Raw genomic sequence first — 23,307 nt, 5'->3', positions numbered from 1 at the left:
GTTGGTTGCGCATCACCCAGTGCACCAAAAGGTTGCTGGTTCAATTCCTGGTCAGGGAACATGCCTGGGTTTTGGGTTTAATCCCAAGTAGGGGGCATGCAGGAGGCAGTCCATCAATGTTTTGCTGTCACATTGATGTTTCTCTCCCTCTCCCTTCCTCTCTCTAAAAATCAATAAAACAATCTTTAAAAAAAGGACAAAGGCCTTGCCCTCAATGGGAAATACAGCGGGAAATTCAAAGGTGTAAGTAACTCTTACATAAGACATTATAATGAAGGTTCAGAGATGTAAAGATGAATGAAGATGAATGAGTGAACAAAGTCATTGTTAACACTTATCTCAGGGCCAATAAAAAAGGACCTCTTGTGTCCACTTCATACTATGGTAAATATAGTGCATGTAGAGAATAGTGGAAAATTAGGCTATGGAGAGATTTAGGACCAAATTTTGAAGCTTTGAATGATGAGTTTAAGAGATTAGACTTTATTTTTTTGTGGGAAGCCACTAAGGATTTTTAAACAAGAGACATAACATTAGATTAATGATCTTGGAAGAAAACTATGGTGGAAATGTCCAGGACTGGAAGCAGAGAAGCCAGTTGTTGTGCTCTTGAAATGTCCAGAAAAATAATAATGAGTCCCTGACATAGGACAGTGGAAAAGAAGGGACAGATGGTGAAAGAACTGAGACAGGCTGTAGACCATGTCTGGTGAGTGGCTGGATGTGGGATGAGGGGAGTAACACTATGAGTAACACTGTGATTTCAAGAAGGAACAAGCCCAGGAAGGTGGTGATGCTATTAACTGAAATACACAATGAGAAGATAAGCTTTTTGTGAAGTATGCCATGGGACTCCGCCAAGTCAAGAGAAGCACTGTAACCAGATAAAAATGTAGGTTTAGTATTCAGAAGAGAAGTCAGGACTAGAAATATAGTTACCTAGTCCTTTCATAGACTTGATTTAGTTCAAATTGTGGGAATGTATAAACTTATATTCATGAATACAAATTGAGGAAAGGCCCACGCAACTGAGAGACCCAAATTAGGAGAATTTGTAAGGAAGTACCAAAAAGCAAGGACCCATAGGTCAGAGAATCCAAGGTTGCAGAAAGCTTGAGCAGAATGAGGAGAAGGTAGGAGTTCAGTTTCTGGTGAACTTTAAGGAAATACAATCTTAGTAATAGTGGGAGTGGTTTAAGTATTTTGATGAAGGAATGGCCAAACTGATGCACAGACAGTATTTAACCTTCAACTCCTATTTCTGTCTCATTCATGTCTCCTTTAATCTCCTCATTACCTTTTGGTGAGCCACCACCCAATAGATAGGACCATGTCTCTGTGGGCTGCATATTGGCTGGCCTCCAGCCCTTCCCTGTTCTAAGTAAAATCTAGCTTGCTTTTTCTTCCTTTCAAAGAACCTGGGTAGCCCCTCACCATACACATAACCCTCAAAGAGACTCAAGTTAACTTTAAAAGGGTGGGCCTTCATCATTCTACCCAGGAGAAACTGAGTCCAGAGAGGAACAATTACTTAGGCATAGGGTCACCAGCTTCATAGCAGGCTGCCTCCTGACTCCTACATGGAACCCATCATCCTGCATCAGTAGACTGACCCTACTGTGCTTTCAGTGTTATTCCTGAATGGACAAATGACATCCTTTTGCCTAGAAGCAGGATGACTAGTTGGTAAAATTATGACTCAGTCTCAATGGGACATTTTTCACTGCTCTCATGAGATCATTATATAACAAATGCTGCTATGTAGAACCACATGAGAAATTTGGATGAAATTACTTTCAGGAGATGATGAAAATCTCACATAAGCATAAAGTATAAATTTCTGACTTATTTTTCCAACAGCTCCAAATTTAAGGTAGTGTAGGCACCTTCTCTTTTCTTTTTCTTTTTTTAATATATCTTTATTGATTTCAGAGAGAAGAAGGGAGAGGGAGAGGGAGAGAGAGAGATAGAAACGTCAATGATGAGAGAGTCGTCACCAATCGGCTGCCTCCTGCACGCCCCCCACTGGGGATCGAGCCCGCAACCCGGGCATGTGTCCTGACCGGAAATCGAACCGAGATCTCCTGAACCCTAGGTTCATGCTCAACCGCTGAGCTATGCCTGGCCGGTGGCATCTTTTCTTTTAATGTAGTCCAGGTTTTTGTTCTCAAGGCTCAGTGAAGATATATACTTCACTATTACAACAGTGGGGCTGCTTCCTCTCTTCCAGTTATGCCAAGAATCTTGCTAAAAGTTTGTAATAAAGTAGAGGTGAACTGTGGAGGCCATCACCTTTTATTGCATTTTGACTCCAGAGTCTCCTCGTATCTTATTTGGATGGACTCTGAGAAAGCAAGATACTAAATGAAAAAGCATTAGGAGGAATTTGATTGGTAGGAATTTACTAGTTCAGACTACAGACACAGACAATTACTGGCTTAGTGACAAGGAAAAAAAAAGAGGGGAAATCATTTCCATTTTCATAATTCAACACAAATATGCCCGGCATTGAAACGTCACAGAAAGCAATTGATCAGCAGCCAAATATACATACTCATAGCCATCCTAGGTCAATGTCCACTTCATTTCAGGGCTCAGTGCCTCCAGAAGTACCTGAGGGTCTCAACTGGGGATTTGTTTAGAAAGGAGAGGTTTGGGGTGCTCATGAAAACCTGGAATCAAAATGAATTGTCTAGTGAAAAAGGGAGCTATTACTTTTATTAGTGAGATAAAAGGATATAGTTGGGAATTATAAGTTGGATTCAAATCCTAATCTGGGACGTGAGCTGGTTGTTGAATTGCTCTGTGCCTCATTTTGTGAACATCCTCGGTATCATTCTGTCATCTTGAATTACTGGCTCAGGAACACACGTAACTTCCTTTTGAGCCACATACTGAGTGGCAGTGTGAAAAGATTTGATGAGTACAAGTCACAAGTAAAACCTTATATAGCTGCCTTCTTGAGTTTCTCTTTTAGACTCCAAAATGGATTTCTTGGGCATGTGAACATTTTTGCAACAGTTCAATATATAATTTTTTTATTATTATATATTGATTTTTGAGAGAGAAGAGAGAGAAAAACATCAATTTGTTGTTTTACTTATTTATATACACTCACTGGTGCAGCAATTCAATATATAAATTTCCTGACCTGACAGGTCTCATAGCAGATTCCTACAGCATGGAGTCTGACTGAGTACATGGGGCCCAAGCAGCATTTATATATTAAATACTTAATCCATTTTGTGACAGCATTGAGTATGTGTGGGTCTTAGCTCTGTAACAGCAAGTAAAGCAATATTCCTTGTAGGCAGATCAAGAAATTGAGGTGAATCAGTGGTGAGCTTGAATTGTTAAAGTTATATCAAATGCTGTATTCAATTTATAATTTGCAGGTTTTCATTCTATACTCTCCCTATTTGCAGTTGTGCTTTTATGTAATGTGACAAAATAGCAGAGATGGTATAGTGCGTGTGACCTTCAGTGCTTCTCATATTTGTCCTTGTACGGTTTGATCCCTACAATGTCCATCTCTCTTCAGGTTCACTGAGGTGCGCTCTAAAACGCAGCGTGAGCTGGAAGTGAGATTCCCTGCTGATGAAGTGGAAATAGGCTGAAGGCATACTAGGCCAACTGGGCCCATAAAGGAAAAATAAAAGCTAATATAAAATGCTTTTGAAGAATCCTGTATTTTGTAATTATTGCTTTCTTTGGGCGAAAAGAGAGAAGATTGAATAGACTGATGAAGAGTAATGTCTTTTTATATAGTTTTATACAGCAAAACCACTCGATCAGCCTGGACTCAGTGAACAGACCACATTGTTCAGATTTTATTCATTTGTGTAGTCAGGTCATGAGTGTTTATTACTCATATTTGTCTGCCATTGCTCCCTCCCACCTTGCCAACTTCCATCTGTTTCATAAAAGCTGTTCTTACATTCCAGCTGTGCTGAGTAAATAAGCCCTGTGGCTACAACAGATCACATGGAGCCTTTCTCAGTTGTTTATACAGACATATTCAGCATGTACTATGTGCCTTGCTCTGTGCTAGGTCCTAAAGATAAAAAAATACGCTCTTAAGGCAGACAAAAAATGTGATAACTAATAATAGAGACATACATAAGATATAGAAGAAACACAGAAAGTAAGTTTAGGGTATTTAGTACTTTCTCTCTTTGACAGAAGTGACACATGAGAAGGTCTTTGAATAATAGGTAGGAATCTCTTAGGCAGATGAGCAGTGAAGAGGAGCCCCAAACAGAGGAACCATTGGGATGGGGGTGGGGATAGGACTGGCTATAGGTAATTCAATATGGCAAAAGTAGAAGAGAGGTGAGAAATAAGACTGGAAAGGGAGGCCTGGCCAGGACTTTATGCTATAAGATAATGAGGAGTGACTAAGAAGTTTAAACAGGCAGGCAATATCCAATTTTTTTTTAAAGGTGGCTCTGGTGGCCATGTGGAAGGTTGTTGAGGGGCAGGGAGACCGGTTGGAAATATTTTGTAGCATTCCAGGCTAATGCTAATAGCAACAGAGATGAAGGAAAGGGTAATTTGAAAGCTATTTGGGAAGAAAATCAATAGAGGTTGGTATTTATTTGTATGTAAGGAGTGCAGATGGAGGAGAAATAGATGTTAAGACAGATAATAGCTTCATTCACCAAGAGAGGGGTCCTGGAAGAACGAAGTTTGTTGGGAAGAAGAGTTCAGGTTTGGTTATATTGAATTTAAGACATCTATGGGATGGGACAGACATGGGGAGAAATCAAGTAGGCCATTGTATATATGAGTTTAAATCCTAGACACAAGTTTGGGTTACAAATGTAAAAGTGGAGATCAGCAGTATATCAAGCAAGCTGAAGGGAGTCAATGAGAAAAGAGGACAGAGAACAGACCCCTCCATACACCACCATTTCAAGGAACCTTTGAGAGGAAGGGTCACGTAAAGAAGAATGGATAATACCGCTCCATGCAGTGAATGGTTTATTCAGTAGCCGTGCACCAAATGCCAAATGTCCACCTTTTGTCCCTCCCTTCCTACTTTATTGCCTTAAACTGGGTATCTGCTCTACTCCTCAGCATTGAAAGGGAAGTAAGATATACATCCTCTTAGCAGGTCCCAGGCATTCTGGGCATTCTGAAAGGCTCAGTAATAGTATTGGACATGTAATGTTGTCTTCTTTCAGCTGCTTTAATGGGGCTATATAGTCAAAGCTTTGTAAGTTAGCTGTCTAAATTGGGATTATTATTACAAACATAAATGTTTCCTAATGACAAATTTGCCTGAAATGTATGTAGACCAGTTGCCTTGAACAACACAGAAAAGGAGCCCCTGTATTGAAGTGAACATTTGAAATTGAACTTTTCAGGTTGTATTTGAGGAATCATTGTTAAGCTCTGTTTTCCCACTAAGATCAGGCCTATGTAAGTACTGTGTGCTTTGACCTGCATCTAAGAACGTCTCAGCAGAGGGTGATTTGGCTCTGACTCTGGTTGTTTTTTTCCATTTTCCAACAGATAATTTATCAGTGGTTGAGGAATCCCCACTCCACTGTAACTGGGGCTCTGTTTAGATGGCTTCAAGATGCCATGTCCTACAGATTGGAAGTTCAGAGGCATCATCAGATACTTGTTTGAATGCTCAGTTGATATTAATCAGTATTTCTTCCCCTTCCCTGTCCTCACCCATCTTTATTAACTCAGACAACCACTCAGTTTCCCCTCAAGCCTTTCTTTTTGTGATAGCACACTATTCACGTTGCTAGTTATGTAATGACTAGCTGGCTAGCCATCCCTTTGATGTTCTTGGGTCACCCTTTGGAGAAATAATGCAAGAAGGTGTGACCTGTGAGCAGGCAAGTGGGCAAAGGTCACTGTCCAGGATGGGCACCTCTTCCCCCTATGCTCTTCACTCCAAGTGTTCCCTTTGCATGAATTTGGCATTGCCACCTTCTTAGAACCCAAAACTTGTCCAGAAAGAGGTCCTATGGTATATTTTACAAGATTCAACTTTTACCAGCCTGGTTTTGTTCTCTTGCTGCCAGTTAATAAGTAAATAACTCCTGGGTCTCGATATTGCAGTTCCCTCTAGTGTTACTGTGGCTCAGGCTGTAGTAGGGTTTTTTTTTTCCCATGCAGAAAATGTAGACAGTACAGAATCTGACAAAAATGGCAGCTTTTTAAATAGGTTTTCCCATACACAGTCAAAACAAATATGAGATGGTTTTTATCCTTTTAAGAAGGAGAATCCTGTATGAAGATATAGGACCATTCCAGCTCCAGTTTTGTTCCTATTTCAAAATTTTGGGGAGTTAGGAGTCCTGTAGAAATCATTCTTCTGGAGGAGCAAAATCTACTGGAGATGTCTCCATTTCAAGGCAGCCACCCTTTATAAGGAAGGACTGTGAATTCCTTTTAAGAAAGATAAATGAAAATGGGAGGCTAAGAAGTTACTTAGATCCCTGGTAGAGAAAATACTGGGTAAAGGAAGAAGGAAAAAACAGGAAGAGTCCTGTTCATTTGTTCTGGAAAGAGTGGCTTGAGTTTTAAAATAACTTTTGGGACTAGGAATTTGAAGTCAGGTTATTTTGAGGTTTTTTTTTTAAAAAACTAAAGGGGTCAAGTTATTAACATTTGAAAAATGACTACTATGTGGTTCATAGTACTCTTACCTAAATTAACATCATTGCAGACTCCATAATAAAGATTTGTGAGATCATTCCTCATTATGGAAATCTCCATAGGTCTGTGCTTTGTAACTGTTTTCATGGTTATGTGCTGCTTCAGAGCCCTAGTATTTTGTTTTCTTCTTTTACACTCTAGTCTTCTCCCTTTTTCCTTTGCCTTTAAAACTAGAGTGACCTATTATTCAGACTTTTTACATATTGTAAAATGAAGAGATGAGGAAGTGTCATCTCCTCAGGTTCACTATCTAGGCAGACCATTTTCCTTCAGAGCACCCAAAATAGCTAGGCAGTTTATAATTTCTCCTTCATATATCACTTTGAACCTTTATCTCAAGTTAATCTGTGAAGCTAAACATAAATTCTTATTGTAGTACCCATGTTCTTATCTACTCACAAAGCTCTGGGGAATCTTATAAAAACGTGTGTATGTATAGATACAATTAGAATATCACGATTAGAATAGTAATCACAATTAACATATCCTCTTTGCTTCTAGTGCCAAACCAGAAGGTAGCAAGTTGTGTGCGGTTTTTGTTTTTTCTTCAGTGCGGCTTGATATAGTGAAAACTACAGATTGACCATATAGTTGTCTCTCTCTCTCTTAAGCCTTAGGTTGGCCTGTCTTGGATCAGAATATAATGCTGGTCTTGGGCTGACCATGGCATGGAAATTTTGAACTCTTCCTGAAAAAAGAGGAAGAGTCCTGTTCATTTGTTCTGGTTTGCTCTCTATCAAACCCATGGTCAAAGAGCCTCACTGCTGGGGCCAGTGACTCTCAGGACTCAAAAGAAATATGCATTTTTCTGTCTTGTTCTCTTTGTTTGCAAGTTGTTAATGTTTTTGTCATTGTCAATGTTACATTTGTACAGCTTTGAGATTTACAGGTATATACTACATGCTTGATCTCATTTAATCCTCACTACTGCCCTATGAAGTAGGTTTCAGTATTCTTAATGTCTCCTTTATTAGGGAGACTGGGACCCAGAGAAATTAAGTAAAATGCCCAAGGTTGCACAGCTAGTGGCGGGGCTAAATCCTAGGCCTCCTAAGTCCTTGGTGAGTGTCCTTTTTATAATATGGCAGCTAGAGTTTAACTGCACAGTCTCATTCAGCCAAATTCAGTGGTATTTGATTGACTTTTCAAAGACTGAGGAGTTGAGCAGGCAATGTGATACTGAGCAAATTATTAAAACTAGGAATGGAGTTAATGGTGATGTGTTTTGTATCCAACTCCACACAACTAAATGATGACTAGTATAGGATTTTTAAATATCTGGTGACACATAAACATGAAATATTATCAATAGTACAGTATAGAAAGAATTCATGTTGTGATTGATGAGTAGATAGGATTATATGTTATATTGCATATGCTAAGACTTTGAGAGCTTTCTAAAGGTAGTATTTTCTGCGAGATAATATGTTTGAACTTGAATTCAAGCTGGGGATATCTCTGTTTCAAGACCAGAAGTTTGTTTAAAGAGGAAATGCTTATTATGCCCTCACACTGATAGGTAGATTGTGGAAGACTCGAAGAAACTCATTTTAAAAGAGAGAGAAAGAGGGGTTTCTATGGCAATGCTCAAGCCTCTAACTATAATCAATGTGTATAAATAGAGTAAGTTATAGAGGGATGCTCCTCTCCCCCTGATACTCCTTTCCCTTTGGTCTTTTCTTTTTTTAATATCTGTTTGAAAAGAAATCAGTATGCTGCTTCTCAAAACTGAGGACCCTTCTAAAAATGTGTCCATTTTTCTTTGTAATAAAAATGGCTAAAAAATCCTTTTTAAAATTTGCTTTTTTTATGAAGTACTGCAAATAAACAGGCACTGTAAACACTGCAGAATGCCTGTTGCTGGGCACTTTGATGACTGTGAAATACAGCAGTGCTCCTGCTGAGGAGGAAGAGCAGAAAATGTGTCCTTCATTTAACAGATTGTAGAGGAACAGTCCTAACCAGGCTACGGTGACCTAGGAACCTAATGTTAGAGACTGAGTCTTCCATTATCAGCTTCTTCCTCTCATATCATGAGAAGAATCCATTTAGGGGTGATGTTATTTTTTGCTTTGTTACGCTTTTAAACCTAGAAATACAATAGTTGATTTAGTATGTAGAACTTTTGGCTAGTGTTTCTGAACCAATGTTCCTTGATTCATAACCACTTAATAAAGTTTCCTTTGAAAGGCCTTATTACCTGAATATTGGGCCTTAAATGACATCTGTTAAGAGAAAACATAAAAGTCAAAATCCTGCCATTGAAATGTTGGTTTTGCTCTGACTAGGTCAGACTACTGATCCTCTCAAACCTTTATCTCTACCTTCGTGAGTGCCTGAATGGTAACAATCATATGACACCCATTGAAAAGTTAGGTAATCCCGTAGTTTATCAGGCCAATTGTATGTCATTCTCCTGACCAGGGATAAAATAAGATATCTTGGCCTACTTTATGAGCCATTTATTGAACTATTTCGTAAGTCTTAGCTGCAAACCTCCACAGAAAGTAGGTGAAAATTATTTTTTGTTGTTCTGTTTCCTAGATGAGGTTCAAAGTATAGTGGAAAGAGCAAGCTTTGATGTTAGACAAACTTAAGTTTGCAAACTGGTAGCACTGGGCTTCCCCCCCCCTTTTTAAAAATTCTTAAGTTCTCAGCCTACTTTGAAGCGTTAGTGTGTGGGCTATAATACACATAAAGTGCTAAGCATGTAGACAGCCTTAGGAAATGGTTACTGCCATTATTACTGTCACTCAACACAGAACTACCCTTTCTGAAGACTTCACTATAGCACTCTTTATTCCTGACTAGTCACCTTCCCATTAATCCTCCTTTACACATCATAAACCTGGTTATGAAAGTGTGTATATTTTAAATTGTGTTCTTTGCTTTCTTCTTTCAGATCTGTAAGAGCAAAGCTAAAGAATCTCAGCAGTATTATCACAGCTTGGCTGTTCGGCAGAGTCTGGCTGTCCATTTTAACATCCAGCAGGACTGTGGTCATTTCCTTGCTGAGGTCCCTAAGCGTCTGCTTCCCTGGGAGGATCCTGATGTCCCTGAAGAGGAAGAGGACGAAATACAAGAGAATGAAGAAGAAATGAAAGGAAAAAATGATGGGAAAACCCCAGAGCCCTGCTCTGAAACAGAGTCATCCCAGAAAGAAAACCCGGGAATCATTAGCAAGAAGCAGAGAAGTCACGTTGTGGTCATCACCAGAGAGGTTCCCTATCTCACGATGGCTGATTTTGTGCAGGACTCTCTGGTTCAGCATCGGAAAAGCCCTGATTCATATGAGAGGCAAGTGTGTCTGCTGCTCTTACAGCTGTGCTCTGGCCTTGAGCACCTCAAACCCTACCACGTCACTCACTGTGATCTACGTCTGGAGAACCTGCTGCTTGTCCACTACCAGCTAGGGGGAACCACCCAGGGCCTTGGGCCTGCAGAACCCAATCCCACCTCATCTTGTCTCACAAGGCTTATAGTAAGCAACTTCTCTCAGGCCAAGCAGAAGAGCCACCTGGTGGACCCTGAGATCCTCCGGGACCAGTCCCGCCTTGCCCCAGAGATCATAACAGCCACCCAGTACAAAAAGTGTGATGAGTTCCAGACAGGCATCCTCATCTATGAGATGCTACACCTGCCCAACCCCTTTGATGAGAACCCAGAACTGAAGGAGAAGGAGTACACTCCAGCAGACCTGCCCCAAATCCCACTCCGCTCCCCCTATTCCTGGGGCCTTCAGCAGCTGGCCAGCTGCCTCCTGAACCCCAACCCTTCTGAGCGTATCCTCATTTCAGATGCCAAAGGTGTCCTCCAGTGTCTTCTCTGGGGCCCCCGGGAAGATCTCTTCCAGATTTTCACCAATGCCCCCAGCCCAGTGCAGAGGAATACCCTGCTCCAAAACTGGCTGGACATCAAGCGAACATTGCTAATGATCAAGTTTGCTGAGAAGTCCCTGGACAGGGAGGGTGGGGTCAGCCTTGAGGACTGGCTTTGTGCTCAGTATTTGGCTTTTACCACTCCAGACTCTCTCAGTTGTATTGTGAAAATTCTGCAACACCGTTAATGTATCCTGGTTGCTGCTCTTCATCTTCATCATCTTCAAGTCACCCATGCACTTCCCCATCCTAGTACTCACCCACAGTTCAAGGAAAGAAGAGAGAAACTGTTCATCCCTGTCCACGAACAAATGAGTCTACTCAGAAAGATTATCCACAGCTCCAAATCAAGTGAGAAGCTGAGTCTGTCTTAACTTCAGAAATTCAACTGGACAAACATTCAGTTGCTTTCCATTGGAGCACCTTTCACCCTAATTGTCCCACAAATGCAGGTAAAAAATGAAAATGAACATTTTTGAAGGGACAGCTCCTTTGATATGAACTCAGTGAGTTATGTCCAGTTGCTCCATAATTCTGAATTTCACCTGTGTTTTTAACACCAAGTTAAAAACCAAGTTGCTATTCTTATTAGCAATAGATAAATTTAACTAAGTCTTACCATCATGCACTAAGCTGTCGCAGCAGACTTTCTTCCTCTGTTACCAGGTAAAACTGCCATCCTTAGTATCCACCCAATTTTCATTCCAGGGACTATATTCTTTGTTCCAGTAGATAGTATAAGGACAAGGAGAGAACCATCCCCTTGGATCATGGACACATTTTCACTTCTGTTACTAATAAGTGGGTGTACTGCATGGAGGATGCCCTAACAATCTTCCCTCTGCTGCCACAGCCTGATTCTACTTCACCTTTACTTTGTCCCCACTTGCCTATGAAGTTTGGGCTTATTTGCTACTTGTGGCCTGTTACAGAGCTAACACAAAGTGGTGTCACCCATTCCTGAGCAGGGTGGAGTGCAGTTTAGATCATATAAACAGCTGGCAGTACAGAAGGAAATGATTTTTCTGCATGCGTAGTTTTCTTGGGGCCACCAGGGAACAGAGTTTAAAGTACCGTTCTTTGATTATTGTCAAAGTTGGCAGCCAAGGCTGGTGGTGCCCAGATCATAGCTTTTTCCCTCAAACAGTAATTGGCCAGCTTTCTTCTATCAGTAGCTAGTATTTACTAGTATTAACTAGTCTACCAAATCCTATAGACAACTGCCCTGAATGAAACAGCTGTCAGTCCACCTCTGAGATCTCGAGATCTTTGAAGGAATGGCCCAGATGGCTATTATAATGACCAAGAGAAGACCACGAATAAGACTGCTGACCACCTCAGAATGCTGACCTTTTCTGGAGCAACTGCCTCCCAGTTGCCCTGGCGTGTTGCTCTTTATGACTCTGAAATGGCTCTAGAGAACAACTCACAGGGAATTTTGATTGCTGAGGTGGGTGGCTGAAAGCTATTTACTGTAGTACATGGGGGTCTGTGCTCCTTTCCTATGGATATGTGTGCAATTTTTCTATGATTTTTTTAGCTGTGTATTACAGTGTTTATGTTGCAACTTCACCTGAAGAAAAATCTTTAGAAATCCTCCCCTTCTTCCCGTGGCACATATTTGCGCTGACACAAGTCTTCCTTCCATGGGGGGGGGATGTGAGTGTGTGTGTGTGTACTTGTTTTATTCAAAACTGTGAGTATCTGTTTATTTCAATCTTGCAATCCCAGAAGTCACTTGGACAGTGTGAGTGTCCATACACATGTGGGCCTATGTGTGTGCACACACATGCTAGAAGTAGAGAGGCGCCAGGCTTCTGGGGGAGCAACCTGGGCAGAGTTGATAGACATGTTCTCTGTACCTAGTCACTGAGGGAGCCCTTGGAACCCTCATCTACTAGTGCAGGGTTTCTTAAAGTCAGGACTGGCTGTGCAGTATTACTTAGATAGCATATTAGTGGCCATTTGAAATTTATTAATTTTTAAAAATATATATATTTTTTTATTGATTTCAGAGAGAGGAAGGGAGAGAGAGAGATAGAAACATCAGGGATGAGAGAGTCATTGATTGGCTGCCTCCTGCACTCCCCCCACTGGGGATTGAGCCCCCAATCTGGGCATGTGCCCTGACCGGAAATCGAACCAGCGACCTCTTGGTGCATAGGACAGTGCTCAACCACTGAGCCACACCAGCTGGGCAAAATTTCTTAGTTTTTAAGATTTTTAACAGCCTTTCATGTGATTCACCTGTATCAAAGAGGATTAAGAACAGAAAAGAATGTATTTTATTGTGCTTTTTTTTTTTTTTTTTTTAAGAGAATGGGATATGAGAGGCTCCATTTGGAGGCTGTCCCTGTCCTCCTGGCCAGCTGTACAGGACTCCCAAGGAGAGAGCAGAGTGACCCACAGAGAGTATTGCCTCCTCTAGCCAGAGTGCAGGGCTCTGCCCCTAGGAGTGGCCACAGAGTAGGCATGTTGCTGAAGGCCAGCAAGCAGCCCACTCTCTCTCAGTGTCCTGTGGCATGGCTGTGCCTTGCCTAACAGACTGGGATTTGGTTCACCTTAGCATAGCCCATGTGCACATAACTCCTTGCCTAATTATACACTGAAGTAGCAGCGCACAGACCACTGACCATGTCAACCAGCACATTCCCTTCCCAGCCTCCCTCCTCACCAACCCCATTTCCTGATGGTTTGCATATTGAGACACTTTCTTAATGTCACTCTTGTGCCTTGCCCATGTAAATTTGAATGTTGACAAATGGGGTTTCATATTTAATGAAGAAAGTTCCCTGGTCCCTCTATTTGTTCTCTAGGTATTCTTTTTCTTTTTCCTGTTTTGACTTGGATCCATTCTTCCTCATTTTAACTCTATAGTACTATTAGCATGGACACCTTCTATCACCATTATATTATAGCACTGGTAAACCAAGCACCCCTTTACATCAGATATGTTTGGTACTGTTTTGATATTCTTATTTGTTAAGGGCAAAAGATGAATGCCGACTATCATAGAAGGGCCTTAGGCTTCCTAGAGACAGGGAGCTATATTACTTTTTCTCTGAGTGATGGCAGAAGAATGTGAGGGGGAAAGGGAAGGTGGTGTTACAGGTTAGAGCCAAATAGACTAAATAACTTATTGAGTACTTCTGGGAAAAAAGCACTCAATATTTGGTCCTCAGAATATTTTTCCAAAACAATAAAATTTAGTCAGTCTATTATCTTAAATATACATTTTTTTTGCATTTCTATTTTAATTATAATAGGAACTTTGAATTCACCAACTGAAAAGACACCCTGTCTTCAGACACAGACAGATAGACTATATGAGTTTTGGACCATGACTAGTATAGCACTTTAAGTTTTCTCAAGTAACTAAGTTACTAATAGTGGTTGGAATTTTTTTTCTTTTTTATTGAAATCTGTATTATTATTTCTTCCATTTATTTTGAGAGTTCAAGCAATTAAGCTGCTATTGAAACTTTTCCTTAAGCCACATGAGCAAGAACAATCTCTCTGACACATCTGGGTGCTGGAGAAAGAGGACAATGGCTAGAGTAGGCAAGACCAACACTGAATGAATAGCAAAATGCCATGGTAGAATGATAACCTAGTCTTGGAAGGAAGAGAATCAGATATTCCATAAAGAGGACTAGGACTGTGAGATCTCCCCCATGCTAGCCTGAGAAGAGCCCCTTTGGTATATGCACAGTAATGCAATGCCCAGGCAGCAGTTCATGAAGAGTAACAGCAGGATGGGAAAAAGAGCAGTTGTAATCTGTGGAGTCAATAAAAGAATCATGAATGAGGTCCACCAACCCCTAGGCTAAGTTAGAATTGGAGGCCAGGAGTATGGCCTTGGGTTTCAAGTTTTGCCCTCTGAAGATGAACTGGGTGAGGTATTAGAGGGGAGCACAAACTCCCACACCACGAATGTTGTGGATCTAAAAGTAAAATAGATTTGTTAGGATTTTAAGAGTCTGAGTAGCTTTTCGTGGTCAGATTAATTGGAGGTCAGTTTTGCTTCCAAACTCAGAATAAGTTTGTGAACGTGAAAAACTCTAAGCCATGAGATTTAAACCTCCAGAAATATTCATGAAATATGTGGGAGTAAAGCTACCTAAAATTGTATTTCAAAGTTTTTAGCATTACAAAATTTCCATGAAAGATCTTTGAGCCCTACTAAGTAGTAGGGCATAGAAGGATTGCACTCATCTTCCCAAATTGGTATTAAGAATATGTTAGTGCTGGGAAGTAACCTGACTTGGTTTTGCTAGTAACCTGCAACTAGGTTTCCCCCTAGATTTTACCAGCAGTGATCTGAAAAAATACATAGAGGCTATTCCTAGAAATTGGGATGGACTTATTTGGGATGAACATACTTGGACAGGGGAAAGAGGAACTTGACTCCCTAGGCCAACTCTGACATATTTTTAGTCCCCTCACCAGTTGGTAAGGTTTTAAAGTTCTGGTCCAGCTTAATGAGTGAACAGGATGGCTGCCCATGAAACCGGGTTATTAGATTTACCTCCTTGAACCTCATGTTCTCAAAGTGCTGTGCCGAGACATTTGAGTGCTGCTCTTGCAGAAATGTGCACTGAAGTCCAGCTGTCAATGCTTATGGCAAAAAGTGGGGATTCCATAAATGATGCCATAAGGGAAGAGCTGCAGTGCAAGAGCCTAGATAGAGGTTTCACCAAAGAAAGCAAGCCTTTTTGTCCTGATGCTCCTAAAATAATGAGGTTGAGTTATGACAGATACCATGGGAGAATTCACATACATTTCATGTCAAGGTATTTGGCTAATAAAATAATCCAACTTCAAAAAAGTTTTTTTTTTTTTGTTTTTTTTTTTAAACAAATCCATTTTGTGTGTTAGGGGGAAAAAGAGGAAGAAGATGATAATGAAAGCCTTAGCCTTGGGCAGCTTATAAAGTTCCTTTGTAAAGAGGAGGAACTATTCCCTTTCCCCTTGTCATGACTATGGCTGTTGCATGAACATCAGCTTGGAAACATCATATCATGTGATACTGAGGGCTGAGAATTTTTAAAAAGAGATATGATAGTTTCAATAGGTTTGTTTAGAGAACTCTTGGGAAATTTCTTAACATATTATAATAGCTTTTATAAACATTCCTCCAAAGGTGTTTACCACTCATAATCACCATTATTTAGTGTTTTAAGTGCCCAGAATGTACAAGGTGCTATACAGTTGTTAAACACATACTCTGCAGCTGTTTGAAATTAGAGTAGGTTTTTGCATCAGCCACTGCTGGACGCTTTCCCCACCTAGGTGGACTGCAGGGGCTTGTATTCCACACATCTATTATTACATGGTTCCTACTCACCCCCATGTTTTCTTTAAATCACAAAAGTTTCAGGGAATCAATAGAGGTTGGAAAAATTTTTAACCTAGCAGAAGTCATATATTTTGCTATGAGTATTATTGTATTATGGACAGTTCACTTTGCCCTTATAGTGTGTTGAAAGTGTGTGTGTGTCTGTACCCATGATAACTTGAATGTTGAACCAGCCCTAGGCTTTAGGGTAGCATTTTTGAAAGATATATCACACTGCTTCAGAAAACTTACTCCAGATACTACTTATCCAGATACTGTTTATCCCTTCCCTTACCAAGTTTAAAGAGTGTTGTGTGTGGGCACACTGGGTTGGGATTTTCTGTTGATATGCATGGCACTTGTGTGTGAGATCAGGGCAGAAGCAAGATGTATTCTTTCTCAGTGATCTGAATCATCGCAGTCCTCATTCCAATCTCTTTCATTCCCCATGGCTCTGCCCACACTTGAAATATTTGAAAATGTTGTTTCTATTGCTCTTTCCCGAAGCCTCACCTTTCTACTTACATATTTTAGAGTTGTATAAATCTATCAATGAAAGGTCCCCTCTGTCACCAGGTGGTGCTGCCCTTTGTTTTGCTGTGGTACTTTGCTGTGTTCTCTGTGGCATCATGTTTCTGTGTAAATAAATTTGTTTTAAAATACGCTAAAAACCAGAGTAGCACTTGTCCTTTCAGTGCTTCTCCCATATTGACATGTTGGGAAGGGTTTGGTTGCAGACACGGTTATGTCTTAACCCCTAGGGTGCATGCCCTCTTGGATTCTCATCCACTGCTAATCTGGATCATATTTTCTGTTCATTCCCTCTCTAATCTGAGAAGACTAGGCTGGAAGAAAAAGTGAAAATCTTCTCTGCTTTCCCCAGAGCTGAGAAAGCTGCAGCTTTGCTGTGTGTGCTTGCCCCCTGGTGGCCAGTCACAATACAACCTTCCTGAGTTTCTACTGTGTTTGGAGGCTTGGTTAGCTGGCTCTGACTGACCCTGTAGAAATCTTCAAGCTGTGCAGACAGTATGAGCATGGGCAGGGCCTTGTAGAGCATCATCTGCTGCAGAATTCACATACCTCTGGCTGTTCCTTAAGGTGTAAAGTCACACAGAGTCCCCACAAAGGCAGACAAGCTAATTTTTAAGTCCTTTTAAAAATTATTTTTATTGATTTTTACTTATTTTTTATTTTTTTAGAGAGAGAGGAAGGGAGAGAGAGAGAAACATCAATGCAATAGACAGACATCGATCAGTTGCTTCTCGTAAGCATCCTGACTGGGGACCTAACCAGCAACCTTGAGCATGTGCCCTGACCAGGAATCAAACCGGTGACCTTTCAGTGCATGGGATGACAACCAACTGAACCACACTGGCCAACAAGCTAATTCATGTGGACACTTCAATAGCAGAGAGAAGACCACCTGGCTTAGGCAGGAAGAGTCAGTAGTTGACAGTGGTAGCAACAGCTGCCATGTTATTAAGAGTGGCATGGATGAAAGTGCAAACATGTAAACTCTAAATTTAAAACAGATTTTAAAGCTCTAAGCCCCTTATGGTGAATACTGTTTCCAGCCCAGCATTGCTGCTTTTCTGCACTAGCAAGCACTATGGACTTTGCAGACATGCTATTTAAGAGATATTCCAGAAAAGTGATTGCCAGACTTGAGTTCTATGTTGCTAAGGAAGCAAAACCCATTTCAGTGTGGGCCTGGAAGCTTTCTCTGTGTTGCCTGGGCCTGGGAAGAAAGGTTAGCAACAGAACTTGAGAGAGAGCCCCCAAGGCCACAGGCTGTGCCTGCTTGAAGTTTTCAGCCTGCTTGCTGGAGAGGAGCCTGGGGACCTGCCCTTTTTAGTTGTGAACGTAGCGCACTGGCTTCTGGGGGAAAGATACCCAAGAGAGAAGCAGACAGTCATGGCTAAGAGGTCACAGGTTACAGAGATGGAGTGCAATAAGCTTGGGTTGCTCTGCTGGCACGGGTGACCAACCTGGGGCCCTGAAAGGATACAGGCCTGCATGATTGGATCATTTCAGAGTTTCCCTAGTCAGACCCCAGAGAAATACAGTTTGTATTCTTCCAATGGGTCACTTTGTCCTTTGGCATAACTGGAAATCCTAGAGAGAAATTATCCTATTTTCCATCAATCACTTCACCTAGCATGGGATCCATTCCTGGGAATTCCATCAGTGTGTTCTCAACAAGACCACCCTTCTCTTTAATTCTGGGTTGTCCAGAGGTGATGAACCACTGACATTTGGATAAGGTCTTTGGCTCCTATGTGCCTGGAAACTGGCTTCTTTCAACCCAGGCCACGGAGAATGTGAATCTTTCCTACCTGGAATGAAATGGTAAGAGGAGACCTCTGCAAGCTTGGGGTGAACGTGTACCATCTACTCAAGGAACTCTTTGCTTGTTCTCCAAAGCCTAGAAAATTCAACTTCCCTTTAAGTGAGCCTGTGAAGGAAGGGATTTCGTTAGTACCTTAGGAGCCAAGAACTGCAGTTGGCGGGTCCCAAGTTGTCGTTAAAAGGGGCTCAAGGCAATTACAGCTGAAACTTAAAAATTGGATTTCATACTGGGTTGAGGGCAGGAGGGAGTCAGTTGCCAAGATCCAATTCTTTCAAAGTTGCAAACATCTGATTGGAAACAGGATGCTTGGGCACTGGAGACCCCAGATAACTCATGTTCTGGAAGGTGCATGGAAGCAACCAGAAGACAGAATGGTGCTGGTCACCTCTTGCCTCGGCTTAAGAATCAGAGCGGGCCTAGGAGAGGTGCTGGACTCCTGGGAAATCTATAAGGGGGCAGGGAGCTACCAGGGGCCCCAGGAGCAGAGGGACTCTGTATCTCTGTTGAAGGGACAGAGTTCTCAACTCTCTGTGAGTCTACCTATCACTCACCAGTCCACACTTGAGCTGAAGTCCTGGAACCAGGGACTGGATGTCAGAGACAGAGTTAAAATTGCTAAACCCATGGCCAGCCCATATTCCACTCCCTCTCATCCCAAATGCCTTTTCTCCCTGCACCACACCCTATCAGAGACCCAGGGGCATGCCTGAAACCACCCCAATCCTACTGCCACAGCCTTTCCAGCCCCAGACCACCTGGGCCCACTGGTGCTACTTAATGCTGGGGACAGAACCCACCCTCCAAGCATCATGCTCTGCAGGCCTTCCTCCCTCAGCCCCTGGGGCTTGGAGTTGCTCAGTTTCCCCCTCAGACTACTCTTTTTCCTCAGCCTCCTGCCCCTGGGCCTGCTCCAGAAAGTTAGGGCATTTGGTCTTTCCCAAGCACCTGTGTGCAGCTGGCCTGGGCACTGCACCAAGGAGCCCCCAGGATACAGCTGAGTGAGCGCTAACACTAACAATGGTTAGTGTGCATCACCCCACTCCAGTCTCACTTCACCCTCACTACCAACCCACAAGATGACTCCATTCTGCCCATTTTTCACTCAAGTAATCACAACCAGAGTTTGAACCCTGTGTGACTTCTTGTCTATTACTCTTTCCTTTACTCCGTTCTGCCACCTATGTGTGGCCAGGACACTGGGAGTACTATAGGAGCTCAGGGGAGAGCAGAAAAGAGCTTCCTAGGATGGTTATAGAACCTCAAAGGAGAGTAGGCTTTTTCTGCTCTGTACTTTTCATTCTTAAGTACCATGTGCTGGGAACCCAGCAAAGTCCTTTGGAAGCCCCCCTCTGGTCCCAAGGATGCTATAGCCCTACACATGCTGAAGACTTCACAGGTCAGGTAGGGCTCCACTCCCTGCCTCTAGGAAGCAAGAAACGAGGTTTGAAGGGATCTTGAGCAGATTTCGTAACCCCTGTGAACCCCACTCATGTAGAATGGGGCTTTGTCTGCCATCTATCTCCTTGACAGATAGCTAGGAGGATGAATCAGTGAGGTAACATTTGTGCAAATATTTTAGACTGCATTGTTAAAAAGGAGAACACACCTGAAACATTCAGAGAGAAGCTGGGAAAAGGAGAAAAGCATTTGAGGGTTCAGATAAAACTGGTCAAAGCCTGAGAAGAGTGGCCTTTGAAGGAAAGGTGGTTGTCTTGAAGGAATGATATTTGAGGAGCAAAGCCCTGCTAGCTCCACCTCCAGCATTTGCACCCCTGGTTTTGCCCACTCTCTAGACCTCCAACCAACTTCAGGCCAATTCATCCTCCCTTGCAGAGTGGGCAAGAGTCCCAGCCTGAGCTCCTGGATGGGGGTGGTCCCCTCAGAATGCCTGTGTCCCAGTGGAGCAAGCTCATTAGGGGTCTGTCTGAATGAGGCATCAAGGGACACACTAGAGGGCAAAGTCACCAGGCTCCTGGGAAGGGGCAATGTTGAATGCATTGGATTACTGAGGGTGAAGGATTCTGTCCTCTCTAGAAAGCCAGGTCAGGGGAGATTCTCTGAATCAGCTGAATTTTATCTTCACAATAATCTTGTGAGCTAGGTTCTAGAATTATCCCCATTTTACTGATGAGAAAACAAGCCAGACAGGTTTTGTCTGCCCAAAATTCCTACCGAGGGAACTAGGATTTGTCCTCAGCAGTCTGGCTCTTCCTCCCAGCTTCTGAGGATCATCGCCTTCCTCACCCTCCTGCTGCTGCCCCAGTATCATCAGTGGCTTCTTCTTGCCCTGGAGAACAAAATCCAGTTGCAACCCCAAGTCCTACCACCTGGTCATGTTCATTGTTGACCATACCTCCATGCTAGCCTCCACCCACCAGGCTGGCCTTGCTCCCCTCAAACATGCTTCAAGATTTTCCATGCCCACATTGTTCCTGTCTTTTATCTTCCTGTTTTTCAAGTCCCCATTCAGCAGAGAAATTTGGGGGGTGACTTTGACTGGAAATGTACCCTCAGCCATCTGAAATCATTAGTTCTTCTCAGATTCAGTTCTTGGCCTGGTGTGTGTGCGCGTGTGTCTTATCTCCTCCCATCCTGGTCCTGTGAGCATGTAGGGAAAGCCTTGGCTTCACCTGCTCCACTCACTGTCCTCATCTGTCTTCTAGGAGTCTGACTCAGATTAGCAGGAGAGGAGAAAGACCAGACTGCTCCTGGCTACTCCTACACCCAGGCCCTGGGGCAAGCTTCCCCACGTTTAATCCTCACTACAACCCCATGACCCCCATTCTACAGATGAGGAAATAGAAACTGAGAATAGGTAAGGAACTTGCCCAAGGCTACAGCTAGTAAGTGGTAGGGCTAATATTTGAATCTAGCTTGGTTTACTCTCTTCCCCATCACTTCACAAGCCTTTGTCTGTTGGCCCGTTTTTGTGCCAATAGATGTGGGCGTTCCCTCCAACCATGATAGACTAAGGCAGCCAAGGAAGGCTTCCTGATGCAGGCAGAGTGGGGAGGGGGAAGGACCTGGAAGACTGAATCACAGTCTGATCCTGGCTCGCTGGAAGAACAGGGCATCAGCTGAGGAGAGGGAGGCACTGGGCCCCTTCAGAAGCTTCCTCCTCAAGAGGCCCTAGAGCAGATTTCCCTCCCCCATACCTCTACAGGTGAGGAGGGCTAAATTTGTCAAATTAGAAAAACCCAGCCCCACCTACCCAGCAGAATCCTAACAGGGCACCTTCCAGGACTGCTTCTGAAGCTAAAAGGGCAACTGAGAGACCACCAGCCACCACAGAGGTAACTGGCAACTTTCTTTTCCTTCCTTCCTTTTCTTTTTAAAAGAAATAATCTGCTTTGCATTCATCCAGCCCTTCCATTCCCATCCTGTTATGCTAATCAGGGTTGTAAAGCACTCAACCCCTTGCTTCATGCTTGTGCAAATATATACAGAACATATACATACAACTAAATATGTACAATACTATGTAAACTGCTTTACTCACTCAACTCATTTAAAGGTTGACCCCAATAGACATGGCCATAGAACTTCTTAAAGGGCAGCTTCTCTCACTAAAAATGATAGTGTTATGTAACATACATATATGTAAATTTATTCTTATTCTATTTCTCTGGGCACCAGTCACATACTTGTAGGGTTGGCTATACAATCAAATATGAGAAACTATATAATTCTCCCAAAAACTACAAAAGGAGAGGCATAGAGAGGTGAGCCATCAGGTTGGGTAGAAAGATCAGGTTGTCTTCTCAAATATTTTAATGAAATTTGAATTAAAAGTCTCAATGGGTGTTTTTTTTTTTGTTTTTTGTTTTTTGTTTGTCTTTTTGTTTGTTTTTTTGTTTTGTGTTTTTACTTTTACAAAATGGTTCTCAGAGTCACAAAGAATGAATAAGTGAAAGAAACCCAGAAATTGTTGAAATTGAGAAGCTATTTAAACATATGGGAAAGCTATGATCAGCAAAACAATGATACAGGTATGAGAAAAGAAAGGTCAATATAACAGACTAGGTAACTGTCAGTAAAAATTCTCTTCTCTCAATCCAGTACCAACAGCAGTCTCCAATCTGGGGCACAGTAAATGGAGAAATTTTACACAAGAGAACAGTTTGTAAATGGGAAAGGGCAGCCTCCAGGTGAAACTGAAAGTGTGCTTTTATAGAGAAAGTTCCCACCCAAGTTCCTGATTGGCCCATTTCTATGCAAATGAGGAATGCAAATAGCACTATCTGATTAGTAAAAATTGCACATTCTGATTGGTGGTTATAGAGCTGCTCTGAGTGGTCAGCACAGATGCAAATGAACGCATAGTTGTGCATTTCCAATTGGACAGGGCAGGTCTCACTCAGCCCATTGGTCAAAATGAAACCAGACACAATGGGTCCGGCTGCCTGTCACTACTTCAGCCAATTAAGCAGAGGCAAGGTTGAATCACATATGAGCATTTATTCCAATAAAGCCGGTAATGTGAGAGAGCAGTAGGATTTGTCCTCATAAAATCTGCTCTACCTGTCCCCCCATAAGCCAGTTCCTTATATTGGGTAAAAAGACAAAGATTACATGGGGAAGTGGGCAAAATGGAGTAAGAATGGGTATAATGGTTTACAGATTACAGGAAATTTGGGCTAGGGTTTGCAAAATGGTGGGGCGCCTCTGGGACCCCTTTGTTTCGGGAACAAGGTTGTTAATCTTTCCATGATGATAAGCAGTTAAGGAGAATGGATCACATTCCAAATGTCCTGGGGCATACAACTCCCAGCCAGGTTAGAAAGTGCTTTTTTCAATTAGAACAGAACAATCACATTTAACAGAACATGATTAATATTTCATATAGCTATAGCTAACAATCACAGCCAACAGAGCATGATTAATATTTCTGCCTTCAACAAAAATACAGTATCAGGAACTCCTTTATAAGGGTGGGCTTATCTGGAGCACAGTGCAGGAAATTGGCAGTTCAGTCTGTGGCTTTTCTTTGAAATGCAGTGCGTGAGCAAGGGCTAGGCGACTGTGGTTATGACTTTGGACCCAATGGGAAAGGCCTGGGA

General features: G+C 42.2%; 1 protein-coding gene across 6 annotated transcripts in view; it reads left to right on the top strand.

The window, feature by feature from the left end:
• PEAK1 (pseudopodium enriched atypical kinase 1) overlaps positions 1-23,307 on the top strand; it is a 234,686-nt gene that overhangs the window by 197,066 nt on the left and 14,313 nt on the right. For 5 of the 6 annotated variants that reach the window (XM_016214197.2, XM_016214195.2, XM_087824044.1 and 2 more), the window contains one exon: positions 9,584-15,401. In XM_016214197.2, coding sequence (XP_016069683.2) covers positions 9,584-10,747 — 1,164 coding nt within the window. In that variant the 3' untranslated portion in view covers positions 10,748-15,401. Of the gene's footprint in view, positions 1-9,583; positions 15,402-23,307 lie in introns of those variants that run through there. The other variant, XR_015715622.1, reaches the window with a different exon arrangement.

Source organism: Miniopterus natalensis, chromosome 1 (assembly GCF_054644295.1).
Source record: "Miniopterus natalensis isolate mMinNat1 chromosome 1, mMinNat1.hap1, whole genome shotgun sequence".
NCBI lineage: Eukaryota > Metazoa > Chordata > Mammalia > Chiroptera > Miniopteridae > Miniopterus > Miniopterus natalensis.
This window is presented reverse-complemented; position numbering and strand designations above follow the sequence as displayed.